The sequence below is a fragment of the Mustela lutreola genome, chromosome 13 (genome assembly GCF_030435805.1).
Source record: "Mustela lutreola isolate mMusLut2 chromosome 13, mMusLut2.pri, whole genome shotgun sequence".
Taxonomy (NCBI): Eukaryota; Metazoa; Chordata; class Mammalia; order Carnivora; family Mustelidae; genus Mustela; species Mustela lutreola.
Window position 1 is genome coordinate 81,543,719 of NC_081302.1, and position 23,265 is coordinate 81,566,983.

Sequence of the window (23,265 nt, forward strand, 5' to 3'; positions counted from 1 at the left end):
TAAGGAAAAAAATACCCTTTTCTTCTATAACTTGATATGCCATTGCCACTTTCATCTCTGACCAGGACCTTCCCCCTCACACGCTGGACGAATGAATTTACTGTGTTCCATACTGAGAAATGTTGTCACTACGATTATTATATGAAACTGCTGAAATGCTCTCAGACCTTGGAAGCCCAAGCCACATGACCCACGACGGGGACCAGCTGGATTCATACTCATTCTCGCTGAAGGTGCCTGGCTGCTCTTCGGTAGCCTGGGCTGCCTCCTCGACAGTCTGGACCTCAAGTGCTTTCAGGACAACAGCAGGGGACGCGGCGCTGGCTTTTAGCATAGCCATGGCCTCACTGTGACTTCACTTGGTCAAATCAATGCTCATTCATATTCAGCAATATATCACCTGTCCAAAGGAATAAACAAGAAAATGAGATGAGCTACCAAGTCATTATCTTCCCTATGCATCCTGTTATTTGTAATTTTTTCACATCTCTGTCATTCTTACGATATCGAGGGAAAAATCCAATTCATGGAAAACATTCCAAAACAACTCAAAACTATAAGATAATTTCATCATATATAGGAAAAAATGTGGCTTGAGGCACTGTGATTTGACTGGAAGTCCAAGTCATTAGACCTCGTTTTGCTAATGTGCAGGACCTGGGCATGTTCATTTCTCTTCTTTGGGCTTCAGTGATTTCTGTAGTTCTTTCCTGCTCAAAAATTATTTGATCTTTTGCTCTTAGAAATGAATTTTTAACATATACTGTTTTAGAGTTACATAGTTTTATAGATATAGTCCTACAGAATTTGCTCAGCGTGAATGTATCAGAATACTTAAAGAGAAGAGGTCCTTGGGTCTACACAAAGAAATGAAACTTGTGATTTGAGCATCTTTTCCTTAAGGAAGAAAAAAAAGTGTTTGTTGCCCTGCCAAGTAATATAATAAAAAAAAAGGGCCACGAGGATTATATAAAAGGTTAGGAAGGAAAAGATGAGTGTTCTATTTTTTAGAGGGTTTTTTCCAACATAAAATAATGCAATGATCTAAATAAACATTAGAAAATAACGGAAAGGGCGCCTGGGTGGCTCAGTGGGTTAAAGCCTCTGCCTGCAGCTCAGGTCATGATCCCAGGTCCTATGATTGAGCCCGCATCGCGCTCTGCTCAGCCGGAAGCCTGCTTCCCCCCACCCACCCCCCGCCTGCCTCTCTGCCTACTTGTAATCTCTGTCTGTCAGATAAATAAATAAATTCTTAAAAAAAAAAATGAACGGAAACATCATCAAACTGCAGCAATTTCCCTTCCCATTAGGCATTTTTCTAACCTTAGAGAGAGGTTTTACACTTATATATGGAAGGGACACTTTAGATTTTTAAAAAATCATATTTAATGGAAAATTTGGGGAATATTTGTTACCTTTTCAAACATGAGTTGCATGCAGGGAGAAGATGGGAGGAGTTTCACTGTTCCCAGCCCTCCCTATCTTACCTCTTTTTATGCGGCCATCACGTGCCAGACAGCCATGAGCTGGCACACTGGTTACAAGGATGGGCAGGTTACCACTCTTGCTTCCTCTGTCCCATGCCACTGTCATTCCCAGGGACTCAGGTGGTTCCTTCTTTACAGTAATGTGTTTTTCTTGGCATGTAACACACTGGGTAAGATCCTAACACAGGAGAAGAAAATTCATTGCAAAATAAATAATACATAGCTGAAGTAAAGTAAGGAAACTGAAGGAAAAAATACCATGGCAATGATAAAGTCACTGTTAAAATCAGTTACTGTAGAAATAATACACAGTTCCTCATGGTACAAACATGACACCGAATACTGGGGATCACAATGTCAGACTTTGGACGGCTGTATTTTCATATGACTATGTATGGAACAGAAAAAACTCAGGACTGTTGACATATGGAAGTCAAAATAGGGCCAATTCTACAAAGGTCAATAATGCACTTGAGTTCTAAGATTCTGAAGACAAGCTAATTAATTTTATTTCTCTCTCTCTCCTCTATTCTTTGAGAGAAATGGTGACAGAATAGTACAAAAGTAAAGTGCGGATTTTGTTAACTGCCAGAAAAAAGCTATAGATCTATCTTCTGTTTCTTACTCATGAGAATGCTCGGTCATGAAATGGGTGCAAACTCATCTTCACAACCTTCACGGAAAGCTATAAGGATATGAAATAACTGAATTTTTGAAAAAGTTAAGGAAGAGAACAATTTTCCAACAAACTGTGTTCTCAGGAAAAAGCAATTTTTACCGATATTGATTGTTTCTATTTATGGGGACACTCCTAGAAGAAAAGGAAAATTTAAAACATCACCTTTTTTTAAATTAGAATGCTATAAAAAACAATGGGTACCTATGCAATATTAATATTAAAATAGCAATAGTAACTAACATTTATTGAAGATTTACTATGTGTAAAGCAAATGGCTTCACATGTATTATTTCATTTTCATGGTTTCATTACATTTCATTACAATGGTCCGGAGTGTAAATCCTATGGTTGGCCCCATTTTATAAACAAGGGAATAGCCTTATTAGAAAGGTCATGTAGGGGCGCCTGGGTGGCTCAGTGGGTTAAGCCGCTGCCTTCGGCTCAGGTCATGATCTCAGAGTCCTGAGACTGAGCCCCGCATCAGGCTCTCTGCTCAGCGGGGGGCCTGCTTCCTCCTCTCTCTCTGCCTGCCTCTCTGCCTACTTGTGATCTCTGTCTGTCAAATAAATAAATAAAATCTTTAAAAAAAAAAAAAAAGGAAAGTTCATGTAATTTGCTCCAAAGTATATAGCTACGCATGATCACACTGGGATTTGAGGTGATTCAAGTTTAAAAAAAATACACATACACACACATAGTGTATATACATAAACATGTATTCATATGTAGTTGTGTATGTTCATACAGCATGATGCTATATGCATCCACACTACAAGGGTGCTATCCCATTAAGTGTAATAATGGAAGCTCCTATCTCAAAAGGTTCCTTAATACATATACTGTAACAGCATAGTGTAGGTAACAAGATAACTATTACCACGACTAACAATATCAACAGCAGAACTAGATGAATTCTTTTGCTAGAACTGTAACATTTCCTTTAGTGGCACTGCTTCAGAGCGGACAGGTACGACGTGTCAGTCAAGCCCTGCACCGGCAGGGGTGTCTGCTCTTCTCTGCTCCTGAAACCAACACTCTGAAATTTTCTTGAGGGCACTACTTAAATAGCCTAGAGTTCCTAGAATTTTGACCTCATAGAAAACCTGTAAACGTCCACAGGTGGTATCATAGCATATGACATCTATGTTCGCATCCTTCAAAACTGGGCAAGACCCAAGTTATTATGAAGACAATCCAGGTAAACTCAACTGGGAGCACATTGACTTCAACGCTCGTGTCTTTCAGGTATCGAGTCAATTAGAGGTGGTTGTTTTATTCCTCCATATGGCTGAGATGTATGCATTTTAGCCAAACTTCAGGGATTACTCTTGATATTCTTCATGGAAACTTCTAAGGGCTTAACACTGGATGAATGTTTCCAAGCAGGGGCTACGCAGGGGCTTAGTAATATAGTAATGTGTGCTTTAATTTTTAACAATGATTATCCTCTGAACAGGTTGTTTTGATGAATTTGTATTTGTTTTCCCTAGGAGACCTTTATTTTTTTAAAGTAGGATTTGACATCACTAATGCTGTTTGTTAATGGTAAATTGCTAAATTAATGCTTAAAATTACATTTCATGTGGCTGTTCTAACAAGCAGGTTTACAGAGCACCTAAAGTAAGAATTCAGCATTGCTATTTAAAACACCACCACTTAAAAATAAGGAAGAGGAACTAGTAAAAAGAAAAGTATATGTGCCCAAAACAAACAAAAGGACATAAATCCTCCTCTATATGAACGCTGAAACGGTTAAGTAGTTCTTAAAACAGTCTTAAATTTGTAGCTTTGTCTTTGAGCACCCATATTTCCACTTTCTGTAGAATTCATGGATTCAGTTACCAACTTTTGCCTTAATTATGATTCTTTAGGAATATGTAGATATATGTAACTTGTAAAGCAAGGACCAGCGATATGAACAACTCCTATTCAAATTCCTTTTCGAAACAATAACTGCTTTTTGTAGTCATCATTGTGAAAGCCAAATTATAGGTTCCCTTCACACATTTCGTTTTCTGTTCAAAAATAAGATGAAGTTTGTGCTTATAATTTCTTATAGTTTTAGCTGAACAAAGACCAGTGACAAGTCTATACGTCAGCTCAGAAAACCAGATAAACCTGATCGGCCAAAAATACTTGTGCCTTTAAATGATGCTTTCTTGGGCTCCTGTGACCTTACAGAGTTATTCTCTCAAATTGTACTTACATTAAGAAGCCACTTTAAGCTAAACATGTGTTTCTCAAGTCATTCTCCTTAAGTAAAATTAAATTGCTTTGCTAAATTAAAACTTATTTACTGGTCTACTTAAAAACTATAGGAAGTAAAAACAAACAAACAAACAAAAAAACTATAGGAAGTTTCCGATGTGTGATTTTCACACAGTTGGTAAATAGCATCATTGTAAAAATTCTGGCCTACTAGAAGTTGAGTTCAAATGAAAGATCAAATGAAGTAAATAACACTGAGAACACAGTAAAGTGCCACTGTTTTTTGACTTCTACTGATTTCTGCATCCAAAGTGAGACAGCATCAGAATTTTTGACACAGATAAATGACCTAGGAATATATTATCAAAGCACTGATATATGAAAGATGCAGCAAAAAGCTCAACATATGGGAATTTAAAATGATCTAGGGTAGTATTCCTATGAACTGTAACATAAAAAGAAATGCTTTATGTGTTTTGCATGTACCTATCAGAAAGTATGATTTATGCTTCATATTCACATAGAGAATTCTGTTGTTGTAGGCAACCTGCCCAACCGCTAAGTATGGACTTGTTGGTCATTGCCTTTTTTTCAGTTACATAACCTCCTGTTACAACTGAATGAGCAAACCAAGATAAATCCCACTTTCAAGCAGGACCAAACAAAGAAGTCTTTCTAGAAGATCAAACACTACTCATCAATCTGGCAGAGGGACCTTCTTACTAAGAAACCACCCCTACTGGCTGAGGAACAGACTGTACAGGGACTCTCAAGGTAGCCAAACACACATTCCACACCCCCAAACACCTGTGTTCACCTTTTCCAACAGAGGAATAGCCCTCATTTAAATCTTACCAGTTTGTCACAAGGATTCCCTGAGGGCAGATGAATGAAAACATGCAAACTCGAGGCCTCACCTTGTATGAGCTGGGTCTGTTGTGGTACAGCGGCTGTGCATGGTGCTGGCTGCTACCCAGAGCTCCTGCGTCCTGGACAGGGTTACCAGGCTGGGATTTCCCCGGCCTAGCAATTGTTAAATCCACCCTGTCGCCACTAGCCTGGAGAAAACACACATATATAATCACCAGCCATTAATGATGCTTCTCACTTAAAAAAATTATACGGAGGGTCATTGTCAATGCACTTATCATTGCTGTATCAGAGCCTCACCTGAGTGGGGACTGAAGGCCCCTGCTGGGGGTGGGGCAGACGAGGGAGTTCATTTCAGGAGCTAATACTTTAAAACTTCTGCAGGTAAAAGAGCCACACACAGACCTCTTGGGTAAACCTTCCCTAATCCTGCTCATGCAAACCAAATCCTGGAAATACCAAGGATATAACCAAAGCAAAGACTGGGTTCTGATCTCCCCATGATTTCTTGAAGGGTAATTGTCTTTTTATACTTCCCTCCCCTGCAAAACTGTCCTTGGCACTGAGAGAAAGAGAGCAAAGAAGATAAAAGGACGAACGGATTCTAAACTGGATTACAATCCTTTGTGATTTCTGAAATAAATTCCAAGATGGCTACTTTGAGAGTGATAATCAATGAAACTACGTGTAGCTCTGTTTCCACACACTACAGCTTCAAATCGAAAATAGGGATCAGCTTAAACAGTCCTGAAAAGAATGATAACAAAGGTCCTGTAAAACAGGATTAGTATTTATATACATTACAAATTGTGTGCGTATATATTCCATATGTGCACTCACACATAAATGTAATTTTAGAGGTGATGACAACCACGTTAAATTTAGAGGTCCATTATCTGTATTTATAGATCTAGATCTGAAACACAGATTCACATTTATTATACTTTTTAAAGCTATTTTATCTTTGCTTTTAACATACAGGCCTGGTCTACTTGATGCTGATTCTTGGTCATGACTACAACTTTCCAAGTTTACTATCATTGCTATGGGAAAATTTGACAGCCTGCTTTCAAGAAGCTGTGGTGGAAAGTAGAACCCTCCCCCATGACTGCAGTCAGTAATGTTAAGAAAGCACTCCAGTTTCAGTTCTCAAGTTGGAAAAGGAGTGAAAACCATAATTTTAAAAAAATGATTTTATTTATTTTTTTGAGAGCAAAAGCGAGAGAGCAAGGTGGAGGGGCAAAGGAAGAGGGAGAAGCCGACTCCCCGCAGAGCAGAGAGCCCGATGTAGGATCTGAGCTGAAGGCAGATGCTGAACCACGGAGCCACCCAGGTGCCTTAGTGATAACCAATTTTAAGGCCCTGTTAAAGTCACTTACTTATTCAAGTATTTCATTAAACTAGTTTCAGACAATTCTCCAAATAACTGAAAGAATAACACTTCTCATGTGGCCAGAGGCTGGGAATTTGATCTAACAGGTAAATTCCAAATAGAACACTTACAATCCAGATATTTGAGATTCTGACACTTCCGAGTATTAGATCACACGGTGTGAAGGGTGAGAAACCCCTGTGATCTCATTTCAATATTAAGAATTGTTTGCTTTACTGCCTAACCCTCACCACTACCAAATACTCTATAACCAGTAATTTAGCTTTATGGGAAGACCCCTGCTCATGCAAACCTATTAACAAACAAATCCCTGATCTTTTTTGATTTCTTAAAAGACAAAATTCTGGGTGTGTGATGGAAGTGGACATATAAGCTTTAAACGATGGGCCAACATTTGGGTTAGGCCAACTGCCTATCTAACACTTCATGGTTTCAAGCACAACAGAAAAATTCTGGTAAAGTCAAGATTTTTAAAAATGCAGGATGCCTGTAAAGTCAAGATTTTTAAAAATGCAGGATGCCTAAATGACAATACCTGTATTTCATAAAATAGTGGCATGCCCTTTTGCTGGGAGTATATACTGGTATGATCTTTCTAGAGGGAAGTTAAGCAAAATGTCTTAAACTTGAAAACAAAACATTAAAGTCTGTTGACAGGGGAGTGTTCACGTAAGTTTTAGCACAACACGCCTACTATACAGCTATATCATGGTGCATCTATTTTCAGGGTAAGAAGTCCACAGCATACAGCTGACGTAAAGAAAGGGTGGCACATACAGAAAAATTTTGTAATGATGTTCTTCAAAACTTTAATGTCACTATCTTATGGACTTTAGGCTGACAGTGATTTGGACTTCCTTCTTCATTTTCTGTATTTTGCCTTCCTTAGTCTCCTTTTCAGACATGGAATACATGTTGTTCTCAGAATCCAAAACATTAAGATGTTTTTCACAAAGAAACAACTTGAGCAATATATTATATTTGGTATCATATATAAGTATCTGTATCCCATTTTTTTAAACCTCAAGTCTGGGACAAGAGACCAACGCCTGAATCTCCCTCCTAATGCAAGATGGCTACCGGGTGTGTGTGTTCCCATAGTTATAATGAACCAAACATTTGTGAAAAGGAGTAATGAAATGGGATTTAAATTTGGGTTTTCTTACACAGTACTTAAATCTTCATTGTTAATTCTGTTTACTATACACATTTCCCAGTGACTATCAACCTACTTTAATTCCTGATGCTCGATTATGTTACTGCTTGGTTTCCTCTATGTCAGAGTGTTTTCTTCTGCTTACTTAAAACAAAACAAAACAAAACAAAATAAAACACCATACACATCTTTGTTTTACCCCTATCATTGGAGGAGATACCCATATCATTAAATGCCTTGGTAGGTTATAGAATCAGAAGGTCTGGCCTTGATTATTTTCTATGTTTTCTATCGTATTTTTAAAAAAAAAATTTAAAGCTGTTTTCTTTTTTTAAAGATTTTATTTATTATGTATTTATTTATTTATTTGACAGAGAGTAAGAGAAGGAACACAAGCAGAGGGAGTGGGAGAGGGAGAAGCAGATTCCTGGCTGAGCAGAGAGCCCCTATGTGAAACTGGATGCCAGCACCCTGGGATCATGCCTGACCGAAGGCAGATGCTTAATGACTGAGCCACCCAGGTGCCCCTCTACTTTACCTATTTTAATGCTCTTATTGAAAAATATTTTTTTCTCTAATAATAACCATCTTTACTTCACAGGGATACTGTAAGAACGCAAGTTATGATGTGTTTGAAATGCTCTGAATGCTTTATAAAAGGGCACTACAGAGATAATGAGTTCTTCTCAATAAAAATTGATTTTCCCCACTTGTATGGAGGTGAAGCGGAGAGTGAACGTTACAAGAGCAGGGAAGTCACAACTTTGGAACCACAGCTCCTTCAAGCTTTGCTTGTCTCACCTGTTAAATGTGGACATAAATGTGTTTTTTATGTGTGGGTTTAGGTGGAGCCCATGGAGCAAATGAAAAACCCATGTGAAAATATAGAGCCTTCACTCTATAAAGAGCAAGGCTAAATGTTCACAGGGATACAGTTTTCCAGACAGGATTTTATCTGTAATGATAAAATCATTTCTTGTGCATTTTGAAGGATTTGGGGAGCCCTGTTTGATTTCCCCCAGGAAATATCAAATATCCCTCAGGTTCTCATGTTACGAAAACATCGGCATAAAGGCTGAGCACGTGGAATGAATATCTGCGTGTACCTGAATGATCTGGGCGGCAAGCTCAGGGGTTCCGAGCTTCAGGTCGTGTCCATTGATGGCGAGCACTCGGTCATTGCTGCTCAGCCTTCCATCCTGGGCAGCCAGGCCCCCTTCCAACAGATCAAGGATAAAAAACACCTGGTTCACCGGTCCTTTGAATGGGTTTAATGCCAAGTTGTTCACAAGAGTCCCGTTTGTGAAAGACTACGTGGAAGACCTCTTCCCGGGGAGAGCTACTGTCGGGGTGGCTGTAGGTCCGGCCCCCAAAGCACCACTCTTGCAGCACGCTTAGGTGCAGTGTGGAACAGGGCTGGGAAAGGGTGGCTCTGGCATAGTTGTGAGACACATTGCTGGTGTTACAGTTGTTGACCTAGAAGAAAAGAATTATGACCGAGGTGGGACAATCTTTTATCCTCTCAACTGGTAAACATTTATACGCCATTTCCAAAAGAAACTGACTTTGGAAAATGACATACAGTCATTATTTACAAAGAAAAGCCCTCTGAAGATGTTTTAAAATGCACAGTTCCTAAGCTTCACTCACAATGACTAGCACGAAGTAGAGAATGGCAGTTAGGATCTCAGGCTTCAGCGAGGGTGCTGAATCAGAGTCCCTGGTCCTGCCAGTAGCGGGATGTCTGAGTGCGTCCCCTGAGTGGTGAGATGGGTTTACTCTCCGCTTCACGGGACCAGGAGGAGAATGCAGAGACAGCAGCAGCATGTGGCAAGTGCCAACAAAATACTAGTTCTAGTGGAACAGAAACTGAAGTTCTACTGGATTGATGTGGCTTTTCCAAATGAAAAACACCTACCCTGGAAAAAATACACCGAGTTTTAATCTAAGAAAAGGGACAGATTCTAGATACACAACCTGATCTCAGTTCAGTCATTTTTACTTTAAACAAAAGCAGGTAATTACAGTTTCACTCTGTTTAGCACTCAAGTGTAACATCTATCTAATACAACAAGCTTAACTCAGTACTCACAGAACATTTATTTACTAAACCTTATGGCCCTGAAAGGAGTATAGTGACTGATCCTGGGACAGGAACAGGACTAAGAAAATACACCCAGCTTCAGTTATTCACCCAGTCAGAGGAAGAGGTTGGCGCAACTCTGAGTATTTATCACAATTAGAATTCCTCTTCTCATCTGTCTGCACCAACAGCAAGCAGGAAATCGACATTCTCTTGGATGCGTTATGTGGCACAGGCTCTGGGTTAGGTGCCTGTGATTACCCAAAGCCTTCAATCTTTTTCACGTGAGTCTATCTTAAGGAAAGCCTTCCCCCTTCCTACTCATCTCGGGATGACAGTTTTGAGCACCACTAACTTGAATTTTATTGATTTGGGCCTGTAGACATCTTTTAAAATTCAGGCATCAAAAGCCATAGATCTCACACATAAACTTGTTCTTCGCCCAATTTTGCAACATCTGTGCATTTGATTGCCATCCAGATCCTTGATGAAAAAGTTGAGTAACATAGGGTCAAGAACAGAACTTTAAGGCAGCTTCTAAAAAACCAGCCTGACGTGGATTTGTTAGTCAAAACTCATCATTTCTGGTTATTCAGCTAAAAAGCCACTTATCTCTAGGTTCTTATTTTTCCGTCTTAAATTCACATCTATCACAAATGACTTTACAAACATCTGGCTGGAATCCAGCGCTAGCCACGTGCGAGTATGAAGCCTCACACCATTTTTGTGACGTGGGTTGTGGAATATCCTACAATCGGAGATTTTCCCTTCACAAAAGTGTGGTTGCCAGTGAAACACAGAGAAAGCAGAAACCAAATAAAATACTGTTGCTAGATGTTGTAGAAATAGCACCAACAGAGTAAACTTTACCACATCTTTAGCTAATTATCTTTTGGAGCAATGCAGTCAAGACATGACTGCAATTATTTTCCTTAAAAACCAAAAGTGATGGGACACCTAGGTGGCTCAGTTGGTTAAGCAGCTGCCTTCGGCTCAGGTCATGATCCCAGCATCCTGGGATCGAGTCCCGCATTGGGCTCCTTTCTCGGCAGGGAGCCTGCTTCTCCCTCGGCCTCTGCCTGCCACTCTGTCTGCCTGTGCTTGCTCTCTCTCCCTCTCTCTCTCTCTGATAAATAAATAAAATCTAAAAGTAAAATGAAATAAAATAAAGTAATATCAATTAAAAAAAAACAAAAGGGAATATATCACTGACGACTCAGATCGCACTGTAAATTCGTACTCTTAGTCATGTTCTGAAATTTGTTTTATTTTTAATAGTAATATTGATGTACTCTCTTACACTATTTTATTCTTCAAACTGTTCAAAATGCTGCACTGTGAAAGGCCCTGAGGGTATATGGTTCTCCTTTTCAAATAGGTTCTTTAATAGAATAACATGGATGTGTGGGTATATATATAAAACACACACACACACACACATAATCAGTGTGGGAAAACCAAAGCCACCCACTGTTACTACATCTAGTTTGCTAAACTAAAAACACAGGCTAGCTAGCCCTTTGGTCAGTAAATAAACCATCTTAAGGACTCCAAGGTCTTTCAAATTGGCTCACGGTATTCTTTATGCAGCTCACAAAAAGTGGAAGATAACCAGGTAGTAAAAATATACTAAGGAGCCTTCTTTCCAAGTGTTTCCTTTTGAATGGCCATAAATACTACTCTGTATTTGGGCAAGTAGTGTGGCTTTACTTACTGCCTCCAGCATACCAGCCAAAGGCCAATGAGAAGTCAGGCCCACAAGAGGAGAGACCCATTGTGAATTCAATAATCAGGTTATGTGCTCATAGTTTTTCTATCAATTTGAAATCATTAAACTGCATTTAAGATTGCCATTATTAGGGTTATTAATATGTATGCCTCCATTAACAATAATAATGCACTGGAATGTCTACAATGCTGATTTATAGCTTTGATTTAATTCCCCAAATTATAGCCAGTATTTAGATAATTAGCTTTTTATTTGAGATATACAGATTCAGTTATGTTATTAAACAATTCTCCAAAGCAGACCAGTAAAAAAGCCTGTAGATGAAATATATTAGCAAACAAAACCCTATAGCAAACATAACTATATATTAAATACATTAGTAAATCTGAGGTTACAGACTTAACTTCAATTACACTCAAAGAAATGCAAATAAGAACAAAGCATTTGTTTTTACCTTGAAAGTTTAGAAAAAGCATGAGAAATATGTAAAATAAAAATATGTAAAAAATATGAAATGTGTAAAATATGTAAAAAGAAAAATATGTAAAAAATTTAATATCCAAAGCTGGCACACTGCTGGTAGCAAAGAACAAAAGATGAAAATAAATGTATACTCAATTATAGCTAGAAAGGCCAGAGTGGAAAAGTAAAGAACACTGTGTAAGCTGCAAAAAAGGGCAATCTGGTTCTTTTTGTCTTGGCCACAAAGGTGTCAAAATGTCAAAACCAGCTACAAGAGTTCCTCCACGGAGAATCAGTTTAGGAGCTGGCGTAGAAGGAATACAGAGTAAGGTGTCCAGAGAGCTGTGCCAACCTCATGCAACCAGAATACTACTAATATCATAAAAGGACAGCAAACACAGGAATGCGGTAAATAGCTAGCTATGGTAGGATCAGAAACTGGATTTTACATAAGCTGGATTAGTTATGCTTCCTGTATTCTCCTATTGCCTCTTCGGATTTAGTCAAGAACAAAACACTGGAAGTTCAGTCTGTGTCAGCCAGGCCAAGTGCAACGAAGGAGGGGTTTTGGGCCCAAGTGTCGAAGTGGAAATCACAAACTACAAGAGGCAGAATACGGATGGGCGTGGAAACCAAAGCCAGGAACCCCCAGTGGAAAGGTCAATCCTTGCTGCTCTTGGAGCCTAGTTTGTCTGTCTTCCCCTCTGGACATTTCTCTTGAAGAACTAAAAATCCCAGAGGTTCTAAGTTTGGTTTTAATGAAGAAGACAGCTATTCCCAACAGGATATCATAACCAAATCCACTCTTTTATTGACTCAGCAAGTTTGTCCTGGGTATCGACTCCAGGCACAGCTCTGTGAGAAGCCTGTCCCACAGTAAGTACTAATGGCGGCTGCCATCCCCAAAGGAAGACACTGCATTTGAATAACTCTCTGTGACCAATTATGCATTCAGTGGTGAAGAGAAGGAATGTCTTCAGCACTTAGTGTGAGAAGAGGTCTGAATGGGTGAAAATGGCAGGGCAGGGCTTTCTGGATGAAGGTGGGGAAGCTGTAGCACAATGGGGACAGGCTGGAACGTGGAGGGAAGCAAGGAGACTGCGATGTCTGGATTTTCTGCTACATTATACATCCTATGAGGGCAGGGCTTGCTTTTTGCTCTTAATTATACCCTCAGCTCTGACCACCATGCCTATGATGTTTCAGTAATACACCGATGGCTACAGCTGAAAGAAAAAGCAAGGGTTAAGGCTGAGGGGACAGGTTGTGTAAGAGTTCAAAGAGGACCTGGACTATTAGATTAATCAGTATGGACTTGATTCTCTGGTCCAATCTATCCAGGGAAAGCAGAGTCACAGGTGAATTAACCGCACAATGGTCGTACCGGATTTCAGAGCAGGGTAGGGAGGCAGGGGTTTTGATTCTCCTGGGTTAGACGTGAAGCAGTGAGGGCACAGACCAGAGAGATGGCAGGGAAAAGAGAAGGGGTGAATACCAACAGACCGTGGGGAAGGACCCAGCAGTGAAATCGAGGAGGCAAGAGTCCTTGAGCTTGGGTTCCTAGAAGACATCTTTTCTCATTCATGCCTATTTCTTCTCTGCTAAATATCCAGTCTTTTAGCTTCAAGTACCACATACACTTGCATGGGTCATATACCCAGGTCAATTTTCACATACACTCTAGAATTCACATGAACAGTAGATTTATGGCCATCTCATGCTCATCAGTATGCCCTCTAACATAATATCATCTTACCCGAAGCAAGTTCATTTGTTGGAGTAGCTCATTCTTTTTAAAGAGAAGAGGGAGAGGGTAGCACCAAGGATTAGTGCAGAGTCAGGCTGTTTGTGGATGAGAGTGCGTTTGAGAGCCAACAAGAGGTGGTCATGATTTCTGAATTCTTTTTTTTTTTAAAGATTTTATTTATTTATTTGACAGAGAGAAATTACAAGTACACTGAGAGGCAGGCAGAGAGAGAGAGAGAAGGAAGCAGGCTCCCTGCCGAGCAGAGAGCCCGATGCGGGACTCGATCCTAGGACCCTGAGATCATGACCTGAGCCGAAGGCAGCGGCTTAACCCACTGAGCCACCCAGGCGCCCCACGATTTCCGAATTCTATCTTAAATTCAATGCTGTAAGTTTTAAGTAACTTGTGCTGTGTGACCTCTCTTTTCTAGATTATAGAAATCCGTGTAGAGAAGGATGAATCAGACAACGAAGGTAACTGAAGGATGGTACCCTGGGACTAGGGATACAGACAATGGGACAAGAGAATTTAGCAGTGAATGTGGCCACGAAATAGAGAACTGTGGAGACCAAGCCAGGAGGAATCCAGCTGGCCTGGAGAGCCACACACTGAGGCACATGCGGGATCAAATTTAAGATGGCGGTAAAAATACATTCCATGAGTTTGGGGGAAATCGGAGAAATTACAGATAAATTATGATATGTTTAGCACTAAAAAAAAACAGTAAAACTTACCTTTTTATAAGTCAGATTCCACAGTACCCTAATTTCTTAAGTTTTAAATTGATGAATAAGAGCAAAAAAAGAGGCAAGTTAACAAAATAATTTAAAAAATTGATACCTGAAGAATTGGGTCTCCAGCAAGAAGTCTTCCATCTTTGGCGATCACCGCATCCCGACAGACTTCCTGGATAACAATGTATCTGTTGATCAGTGGCGCTAAATTGCCGCCCACAATGCTAATTCCTAGCTGAATATAAGGATCACCCCGGTGAATTTCAATTGTAGTAATTTTGCCTTCTGGAAAACTAACCGGCTGTTGCGTAGCTGCCAAGTTAAAAATGAGAGGGAGAAAAATAGAAAGAAAAACGTTTTATATTTTGATTATCTTCAGGTAAGTAAGTTATCGTCTATCATTAGTGATGACCTTATGTTAATAGATGATTCATAACAAAGCAATACCACGGGATAAGAAAACCAGAATGACCAAAACACCAATAGATAAGATTAGGAAAACACTTCCTCTTCGAAAGGTGAATAATCAACAAATAACTACTATGCATCAGATCACTAGGGACCACATAGTGATCTGATAAAGAAATATAAAGACAATATCATCTTGTCCTAATTGATCAGAGAAACTCTGACCCATGAAACAGCTGTAAACAGTGCAAGGCAGTACATATGAAATAAAAAAGACAAACTCTGTGACATACAATCACCGTAGTGGTTGACAAAATAACCACATTAAGCAAGAAGAGGAGGGTCTTGATCTGAGCAGTAGGAGATAGAAGAATTGTTATAGCCATGGCTGGGAAAACTGGGATTTGTAGAAAAATTGGAATTTTCATAAGAGATAAACCTATTTAAAAGTAAGACAAAGGGCCAACTACTAAGATATGCCCAAGATCTATGACTAGAGGTTTTCTGCGTGTTTATGGTGGATCATGTAGACAGATCAGTGGCTGCTACCAGAGGACAGCAATAGTCAGACACATGGCCTTGGGAGTCAGATACATACCTAGCCATTTCGTGGCTCTCAGACTTTGACCAATGATTCCCTGACTAAGTTTCCTCATCATTAAAAAAAAGCCAGTATTGGTACAAGCATTTAATAAGTTAATATATGTAAAGTGCCTGGCACAGTGCTGACACAGAATAAGCACATAGGCTGAGGTATTATTTTTGTTCTTCTTGATGCTGTGGATTTCTTAGTCAAGAAGCAATAGGCTTCAAAACAAACAAACAAAAGAAGCCTGCTGATGACCAGTGAATTTGTGGACTACAACAGAAGAGGGGGAGGGGGAAGGATAAGCCTCAAGGTAAGACTCGCTTTCTGTTTCTAAACGGCAAACTGTTAGACTTGTACACTTAAAGGGTGAATATGTGATACGTGAAGCATATCTCAGTAAAATTGTTTGTTGAAGAGGAAAAACAACAACAACAACAACAACACCCCATGGAGGGAAAGTAATAGGGAGTACTGAGAAGAAAGGAAATATCTGATTTGAAAACAGATGAAAAGCAAAAGCAAGGTGAAGAGCACATACTGTCAGTGGCCGTGTTCTCCTCCAAGGCGGGGTTGTCCAGGCCAGGCTCCTCAGGCCATGGGGGCAGAGACGCTGATATCAAGCTGCACTAAGCAGGTGCTGTGCCTGTCCTTGAACAGTCCGTTTCGAGGGATAAAGTACCTGGAAGATCTATTACAGTGGTTCCATTTTCATTCTCAATCTCTGTCTGAGCTTTATCAGTTTTCCTCCTTTCTAGAGCAAGTCTCCGATGAGAAGCTCCAGGACATCTAGAGAGAGAGCATTAAGGGGTTCCCAGATGATTTGAAAGGAAAAATGATTGACAGCTTGTGCCCCAACAACAGAATAGCCACTGCTTCATTGCCAAACTCACCTAGAGGTAATCCACAAGTGGTATGTAATTCTCATTTTAACCTCTGCTCAAACTAAGTTCCTACCACACTGTGTAGCAAACTTAAAACAGATGTTGGCATAAATAGTGGCTTCGTGCATGTCTCAAAAAATACTTCAATAAAAACCTGTATTCAGATACATACTAGTCCCAGAAATACACCAGCACAGTAGACGGTACGCTGCAAATACTATTCTGAGATCCTGATTGCATAACCCCCTTTTCACAGGGATAGCTTAACTCCTTAACAGGAGTGGAAACAGCAGTCTTCTTCCACAATGTGCTCCTGCATCCAGACTTGGACCCTGAGTGACACTGTTCCTTTCCAATCTCAGGGCCAAGGGTACACATTCATTTATTAGTGAGAAGCAATACATCTGAGGCTCTGCCACTTGCAGAAAAGCAGAGCAAAGGCTCAAGAGGCTGCGTATGGTGGGTGGCGGTCTTATGTCTAGGACTGCAGACTTCATTCAATGATAGTGTTTTTTAAAATCTCAAATTTCATGAAAAATCAAGTATAGGATAAATTTATTGAAAACTGGAAGCTATCCCTTAGCTGTAAAAGTAATGAATTTCCCCTCACAAACTAAAGATAAGTTGTGGGTTTCAAGTTCTTGCAAAACATTGCTATGGAATTTCTTTATTTATATTTTTCTCATTCCTGGTTTCCTCATCACCTTATTAAGAGGACAAAGGATTTCCCTTCTGCACTGTTGTGCCGCACTCCAGGAAATGTTCCTGCAAGGACCTGACAAGTAACTTGGAATATTGTATCACTGAAAAAACGATTTTTGTCAAGTAAATAGATTGCATGAGAAATGCATTTTAAAACTATTTCATTCAATAAAAAAATGGTGACAAAAAGTGGATCATAAAACAATACTTGAGACTAAAACTATAGGGAAAGATTCAATTCCCCAAATGCATATCACACACTGGTATCCATATGCGTAACAGCCAGTCTTCGATGGAGAAACAGACTAGGAACAGGGTTTGGCAAGGAAACATAAGCAGAATGTGCACAGCTGGGAAAGAGCCTAGTTAACAACTACAAAATCCTAAAAACTAAGTAACTGTAAAGCCCCTCTTATCTTATCCAAGAATAATTTTTTTTTTCTGTTCTTTTTTTTTTTTTTTTGTCAGAGAGAGTGAGCACAGGCAGAGGCAGAAAGAGAAGCAGGCCTCCTGCTGAGCAAGGAGCCAGATGTGGGACTCAATCCCAGGACTCTGGGATCATGACCCGAGTGGAAGGCAGCCTCTTAACCAACTGAGCCACCCAGGTGTCCCCATGAATAAATTTAAAACTGGATCCCTGAAGTTGTTAGGTAAAGAACCAGGTATACTTACATCCCAATGGGACAGCAAATTGCTAAGAGGGACTAAAGACAGGTATTTTGTGTGATATCACAGAGAACTATGGAAGAACGCATTCATCTGGCACTCAGGAAGGTCACAGAAGACTACGCAACACCCACCTTTAAACAGATGGGGAGCTGGGCACACAGAGACGGAACAACTAGCCAGGAGGAGACGATGAAAGACTTCAAACTACACAAGGGAGGCAAGAGTGTCAAAGAAGAAAAAATGACATAGATTATACCATAGAAAGAAAAAACAAGTACATATGAATGGCAAAAAACATGAGCCTCATTAACATTTATAACTAAGACATAAGTCTGGCAAGTCAACAGAATTTTTAATAGTTAAAAAGCTTAATATAGTTTTTATTTAATGGATGACAGATTTTTAAAAACATATTTTTCTGCCTTGCTTGCATGATATAGCAATTTAGCCAGCAAGCACTCTTAGGAAACAAACTAGTTAAGAGTATCAGCTCTTCCACTTATTGACAACCTCTTCCATTTATTAACAACCTCTCTGCCCATATTCTTCTTTATATAACAAAGATAAGACGGCCTAACTCATAGAGCTGTCATGAAAACTAAACTGGACTAATATAAATTGCTTAAAATACTGCCTATAAATAATCAGAACTCAATACAAACTAGTGACTACTAGTATCATAGCAACTTAAAAGTACTCAAGCTAGGGCTCCTGGGTGTCAGTTGGTCAAGCGACTGCCTTCGGCTCAGATCATGATCCTGAAACCCAAGACTGAGTCCTGCAACTCACTCCCTGCTCAGCAAGGGGTCAGCTTCTCCCTTTGACCCTCCCCCCTCTCATGCTCTCTTTCTCTCTCTCTCAAATAAATAAAATCTTTTTTTAAAAAGCACACATGCTATATTGTTTTCTTACAGTACATCTGTATCAAGTCTTATAACCTATAAGACTTAAATAAAACGAAACAAAACACTACAATAAAAATACTTTAAATTACTTTACCTGAGCAGTTTCTGTTTTCAACTTGTCAATACTGAGGGTGTTCCTCTGTAATCCACTGGCAGCCAGTGACAGAAGCTGGTTCAGAGATGTAATATCCTCTTGTACTTTACGCATGGCTTTTGAAGACATTCTACTAATTTCTTCTGTACCTGTTTCTGTTCCTTCACAAATTTCCTAAAACGATACATAAAACTGAGTTCCAAAAAAATACACCTTTGGTTTCCTATAGGAAAAAAGCATATTTACTATAGGCTGGTCAGAGTCCTAGTGTTTTTTAAAAAGGAAATATTAAAAATTCATCCACAGTTCACATGCTTTTTTCAGACTGACAATAAAAGAATTTTAATTCCCATTATTCTGCTTTGTTTATAAAAATATTAAAATTTTTACCAACACCCAAGTTAAAATGTTTAAGAGGAAGAAGAGATGTTCCCCTTAAAATAGATTCTAACATTCTTCAACATGATATATCTAATTACATTTGACACACTTACTAGAGGTTTTCAACATCCTGGCAGATGACAGGAGGGAGATTTTCATCCTTCAGTGCTTTACTATCCCTGAGAAAAATGCCACAGATAGATTAAATCCATTGAGGTTCTAAAAAGCTGACAGCTGAGTTCCACTACGGAAGTGTTAAAGGGGAGGAGGTAAAACAAATATTCCCCATTTATAGCTCTTATGGTTGATTTCAAATCTCTTTATAAAAAAATGTTGTTTCCTGACCTTTAAAATAGCTTTAACAATTCATCTGACAGGGAGTTCTCTTCTAAAAGGACTGGCACCTATCAGAAGTACACATAAATGCATCTGACCAAACGTTTAAGAAAAAAAATTAGAAAATAGAAGAGATTAAATATTGAACTAAGTTCCCCTGGCTCAAAAACTCTATGACTGACCTTTTATTTCGTTCAAAAATATTAAAGCATTCATTAAAGAAAGTCTACAAACTTCTCATAATGAGATTCTCATTGTATTTTACTTGATTTTTAGAATTTCAATTTATTCTTCAACAAAATAAAACCTAGGGATAGCTAAGGGAATCATAAATATTTAATGAGAATAGGAAGAGGTGAAATGTGGCATGCTGTAATGGAATTATGAGTTAAAATTCAGTCACAGATCTGCTACTACTTCCTTGATAGAACCTGAAGCAAACCTCAGTCTCCTACAGCTTTCTCATTTATGATATAGGGCTAAAGTATACAGAAGATATTTTGGAGGCATGAACTTGATCATTTATTTACAAATGTTTTATCTAATGTAATACAAATTAGGTGAGAAAATGTAAGTGCTAGTAAAAATAGTGATCTTCAAACCTATCTGATGTATATTATAGATAGAGGCTTTTCTCCCTCTTCATCATCAGAAAATAAATGGGACTGGTATAGTAGTTTATATAGAAAAGGTATATATACCTAAAACTGAGCATAAAGTATCCAGAAAGAATTGGTTATAAACTTTCCTAATGATTAAAAATTAAAGATCTGACCTTCCAAAATCTTTCCAGAGCATATGTTTATTATTTTACTTTAGACAAAAACTGATTCAAAGAATTTTTCTTCTAAATGTCTATATAGTTTCTTTTACTTCCGATGAGACCACCTGCCTATAAATTAACAAATAAAATTCTTCAAATAAAATACTTTAAAAGTTAAATTGTAAACCTACTCTGGTCTTGTTCCTGTTTTATCACCTAGAAAATTCAAGAAGCTTTATGTAAAAACAGGTCATTTAACAATGTATTCCAAATTCAAGTTTTAATTTAACACAAACTTAGGTATAAACAGAAACTTCTAAGCATTTTTAGGACAGCCTCGTAGACATCATGTGAGGTCACTTGTCACAAACTCCAACAACATACTATGGGGACATGTTTGTATACACATAAACACATAGTTACGTAGCTGATTTGTATCTCTTTCTTTCAAGGGCAAGATTTTTCCTCTTTCAACTATCTTCTATGAAAAATATTCTTGCTTGGCACAGTTCACCTCCTGCAAGTTCTACTGGATGCTTTCTGAGGTTCTATCATTTTAGAATACTAAAATATGTCAGACTACCTGGATGTCTCTAAATATTTTACAAGAGCAGCAATTTTTTAAGATGATGTTTTTAATGTGTGCAGATAGATCAACAGCTTTCTCATGAACACTTATTTAGTGGGTATCATTATTAGTGTATGTCTAAAAGTAGAAAAGTAAAAATGCTCCATCAGCAAAATGCAGTGACTCACTTTCTACTTTCCCAGAATTTACTTCACACTGCAAAATAAGACCTGCTTAATAAAGAAAATATAGGAACACACAAAACTTCATCCCATCACAGAACCTTAATGGTTCCTCTTTCAACCTGTTTTGGGACTTACACACACATTTTTTTTTTTTTTTAAAGATTTTATTTATTTATTTGTCAGAGAGAGAGCAAGCGAGAGCGAGCACAGGCAGACAGAGTAGAAGGCAGAGTCAGAGGGAGAAGCAGGCTCCCCGCAGAGCAAGGAGCCTGATGTGGGACTCGATCCCAGGACGCTGGGATCATGACCTGAGCCGAAGGCAGCTGCTTAACCAACTGAGCCACCCAGGCGTCCCTACACACACATTTTTAAACGTGATGGGGATGACCATAAGTTATGTGCACATATTTTCTCAGGATGTTGAAATTAAGTCTTTTTCATGTCACTTAACATGGTTTTAAATGACCACAGAATACTGATGACATAGCTGTATCAGAACCTTTATGCCCAACCCTCTTCTTAACATATACGCATTTACTATATAAACAATGCTGCTACAGTGAATGCCTTTATCTCCAAATACTTGTGCATGACTTTATTTGTATTCCACAAAAAGAGGAATTTATAGGTCAAAGATTACATCAAGGAAAACCTACGTATTATCAACTGATCCTTTAAAACAACTGTTCCAATTTATCTTCCCACCTACTACGAATAAGTAATTTTTCTGTCACACCATCTACAACAATGGACATTTTTCTGAAACAATCACTGCCAGTACATAGGTGAGAAATGCCACTTCATTATCATCTAAATTCATATTTCTGACAGTACTAAGTAAAACATTTCAAATATTAATTAGACAAGTCTATTTCTCCTTGAGTGAATGGTCTATTCAGGCTATTTGAGGTATATCTGAGGTATGTTTCTCACTGACTTCTCAGTGCTATTTCAACATTAAGCATATTAATTATCTCATACATATACTTTATGTGTCTATTTCTAAAATGAGACCTTCATTTCAAGATACATCTCAATTTCAGATGTTAAAATGTGAAGAAAAAAAAGCATCGAAACAGCAAGTATTTTACTTCCAACCTGTCCTTTACCTTTTGCCTTTGTCCATAGGGTTTCTTTTGTTTACCTTTTTAATCTAACTACAATTTAATTTTCCTTACTTTGTATGTTGATATTTGTCTTTCATAGTTTAACATTTCTGAAATTGATATCCATGTTCTACCGATGCAAGCCTTTGACTGGACGTAAGATAAAGGAGGGATTTAATTTTTTTCCCACAGACTTCAACTTTTTTATTCATTAGCGTCCTATTTTGCTCTCTCTTTGATATTCCATTTTTATTATATTTACAGAAGTCTCTATACACACAAACCTGCGTATAGAAAACTTAGGCCTGTTTTTGGCCGACCGTGGGCCCTGACTAGTCCATCTAGCTTGGCATCTGTAATACCTGTGGACTGCTGTCAAAGCTCACTCTCAGCACTCCACCTCTGTTCCTGCCCTCCTGCACATTATCTTCCACATGGCTGCCAGAATGCTCTTCTTCAAACACGTATCTCATGTCCTATTATTCACATCAAACCCCTAGTGGGTCTCAACTGTCCTCCGTGTAATTACAAAACTCTTTAAGATGACATACACGGCCCTTCCCTTTATGACATCTGGAATCTGATCTTCCCATGCTGCGGCTTGCCGGTTTTCCAGCAGTTCTTCAAAAGAGTAAAGATCATCCTTGTCTCTAGATCTTACTCCATGCTGCCCCCACTTAGAGACCACTGCTTCCAACCCCTCTTCATCTATCAAACCCAATACAGCAGGTCCAGGCTACTGCTGCAGCTGCTAGGGAAACAGAGAAATCCTTTAGAATAAGGAACCCCTGGACACGTATAGCAGGTTAAAAGGAACTGGATGTGCTATATCAGGTCATGTGCACTTATTCTACATACTCCTTTGGTTCAACTCTGAGGCACAATGCAAGAGGAAGACAATGGGGGAAGGTGGAGTGGCATGAGGGGGGAGGGCGCGAAGGGAGATTAACTCCTTATATTTCTCTTACTCCTTTGCCTCAATCAAGTCTTTCACGTGGAGCCTATAAGCAATTACAATAAAGAGAGAACCAGTTTCATAATTAAAATCAAAGTAGTTCAAGGGTACCACACTGCTTCAGCTGATAAATAAAAAAAGCTGCTAAAACATCTAAGATAATTTCTTCTAATTT

General features: G+C 38.8%; 2 protein-coding genes across 2 annotated transcripts in view; both read right to left on the reverse strand.

Annotated features, from left to right (window-relative positions):
• LOC131813471 (ral guanine nucleotide dissociation stimulator-like) overlaps positions 1–23,265 on the reverse strand; it is a 91,796-nt gene that overhangs the window by 36,329 nt on the left and 32,202 nt on the right. The window lies entirely within an intron of this gene.
• On the reverse strand, positions 1,420–22,608 carry LOC131813657 (ligand of Numb protein X 2-like). Its single transcript, XM_059144018.1, is given in 9 exon segments — positions 1,420–1,665; positions 5,292–5,432; positions 8,900–9,031; positions 9,033–9,269; positions 14,655–14,860; positions 16,084–16,331; positions 17,131–17,201; positions 18,797–18,970; positions 22,498–22,608. Coding segments are annotated over 9 exon segments (1,566 nt in total).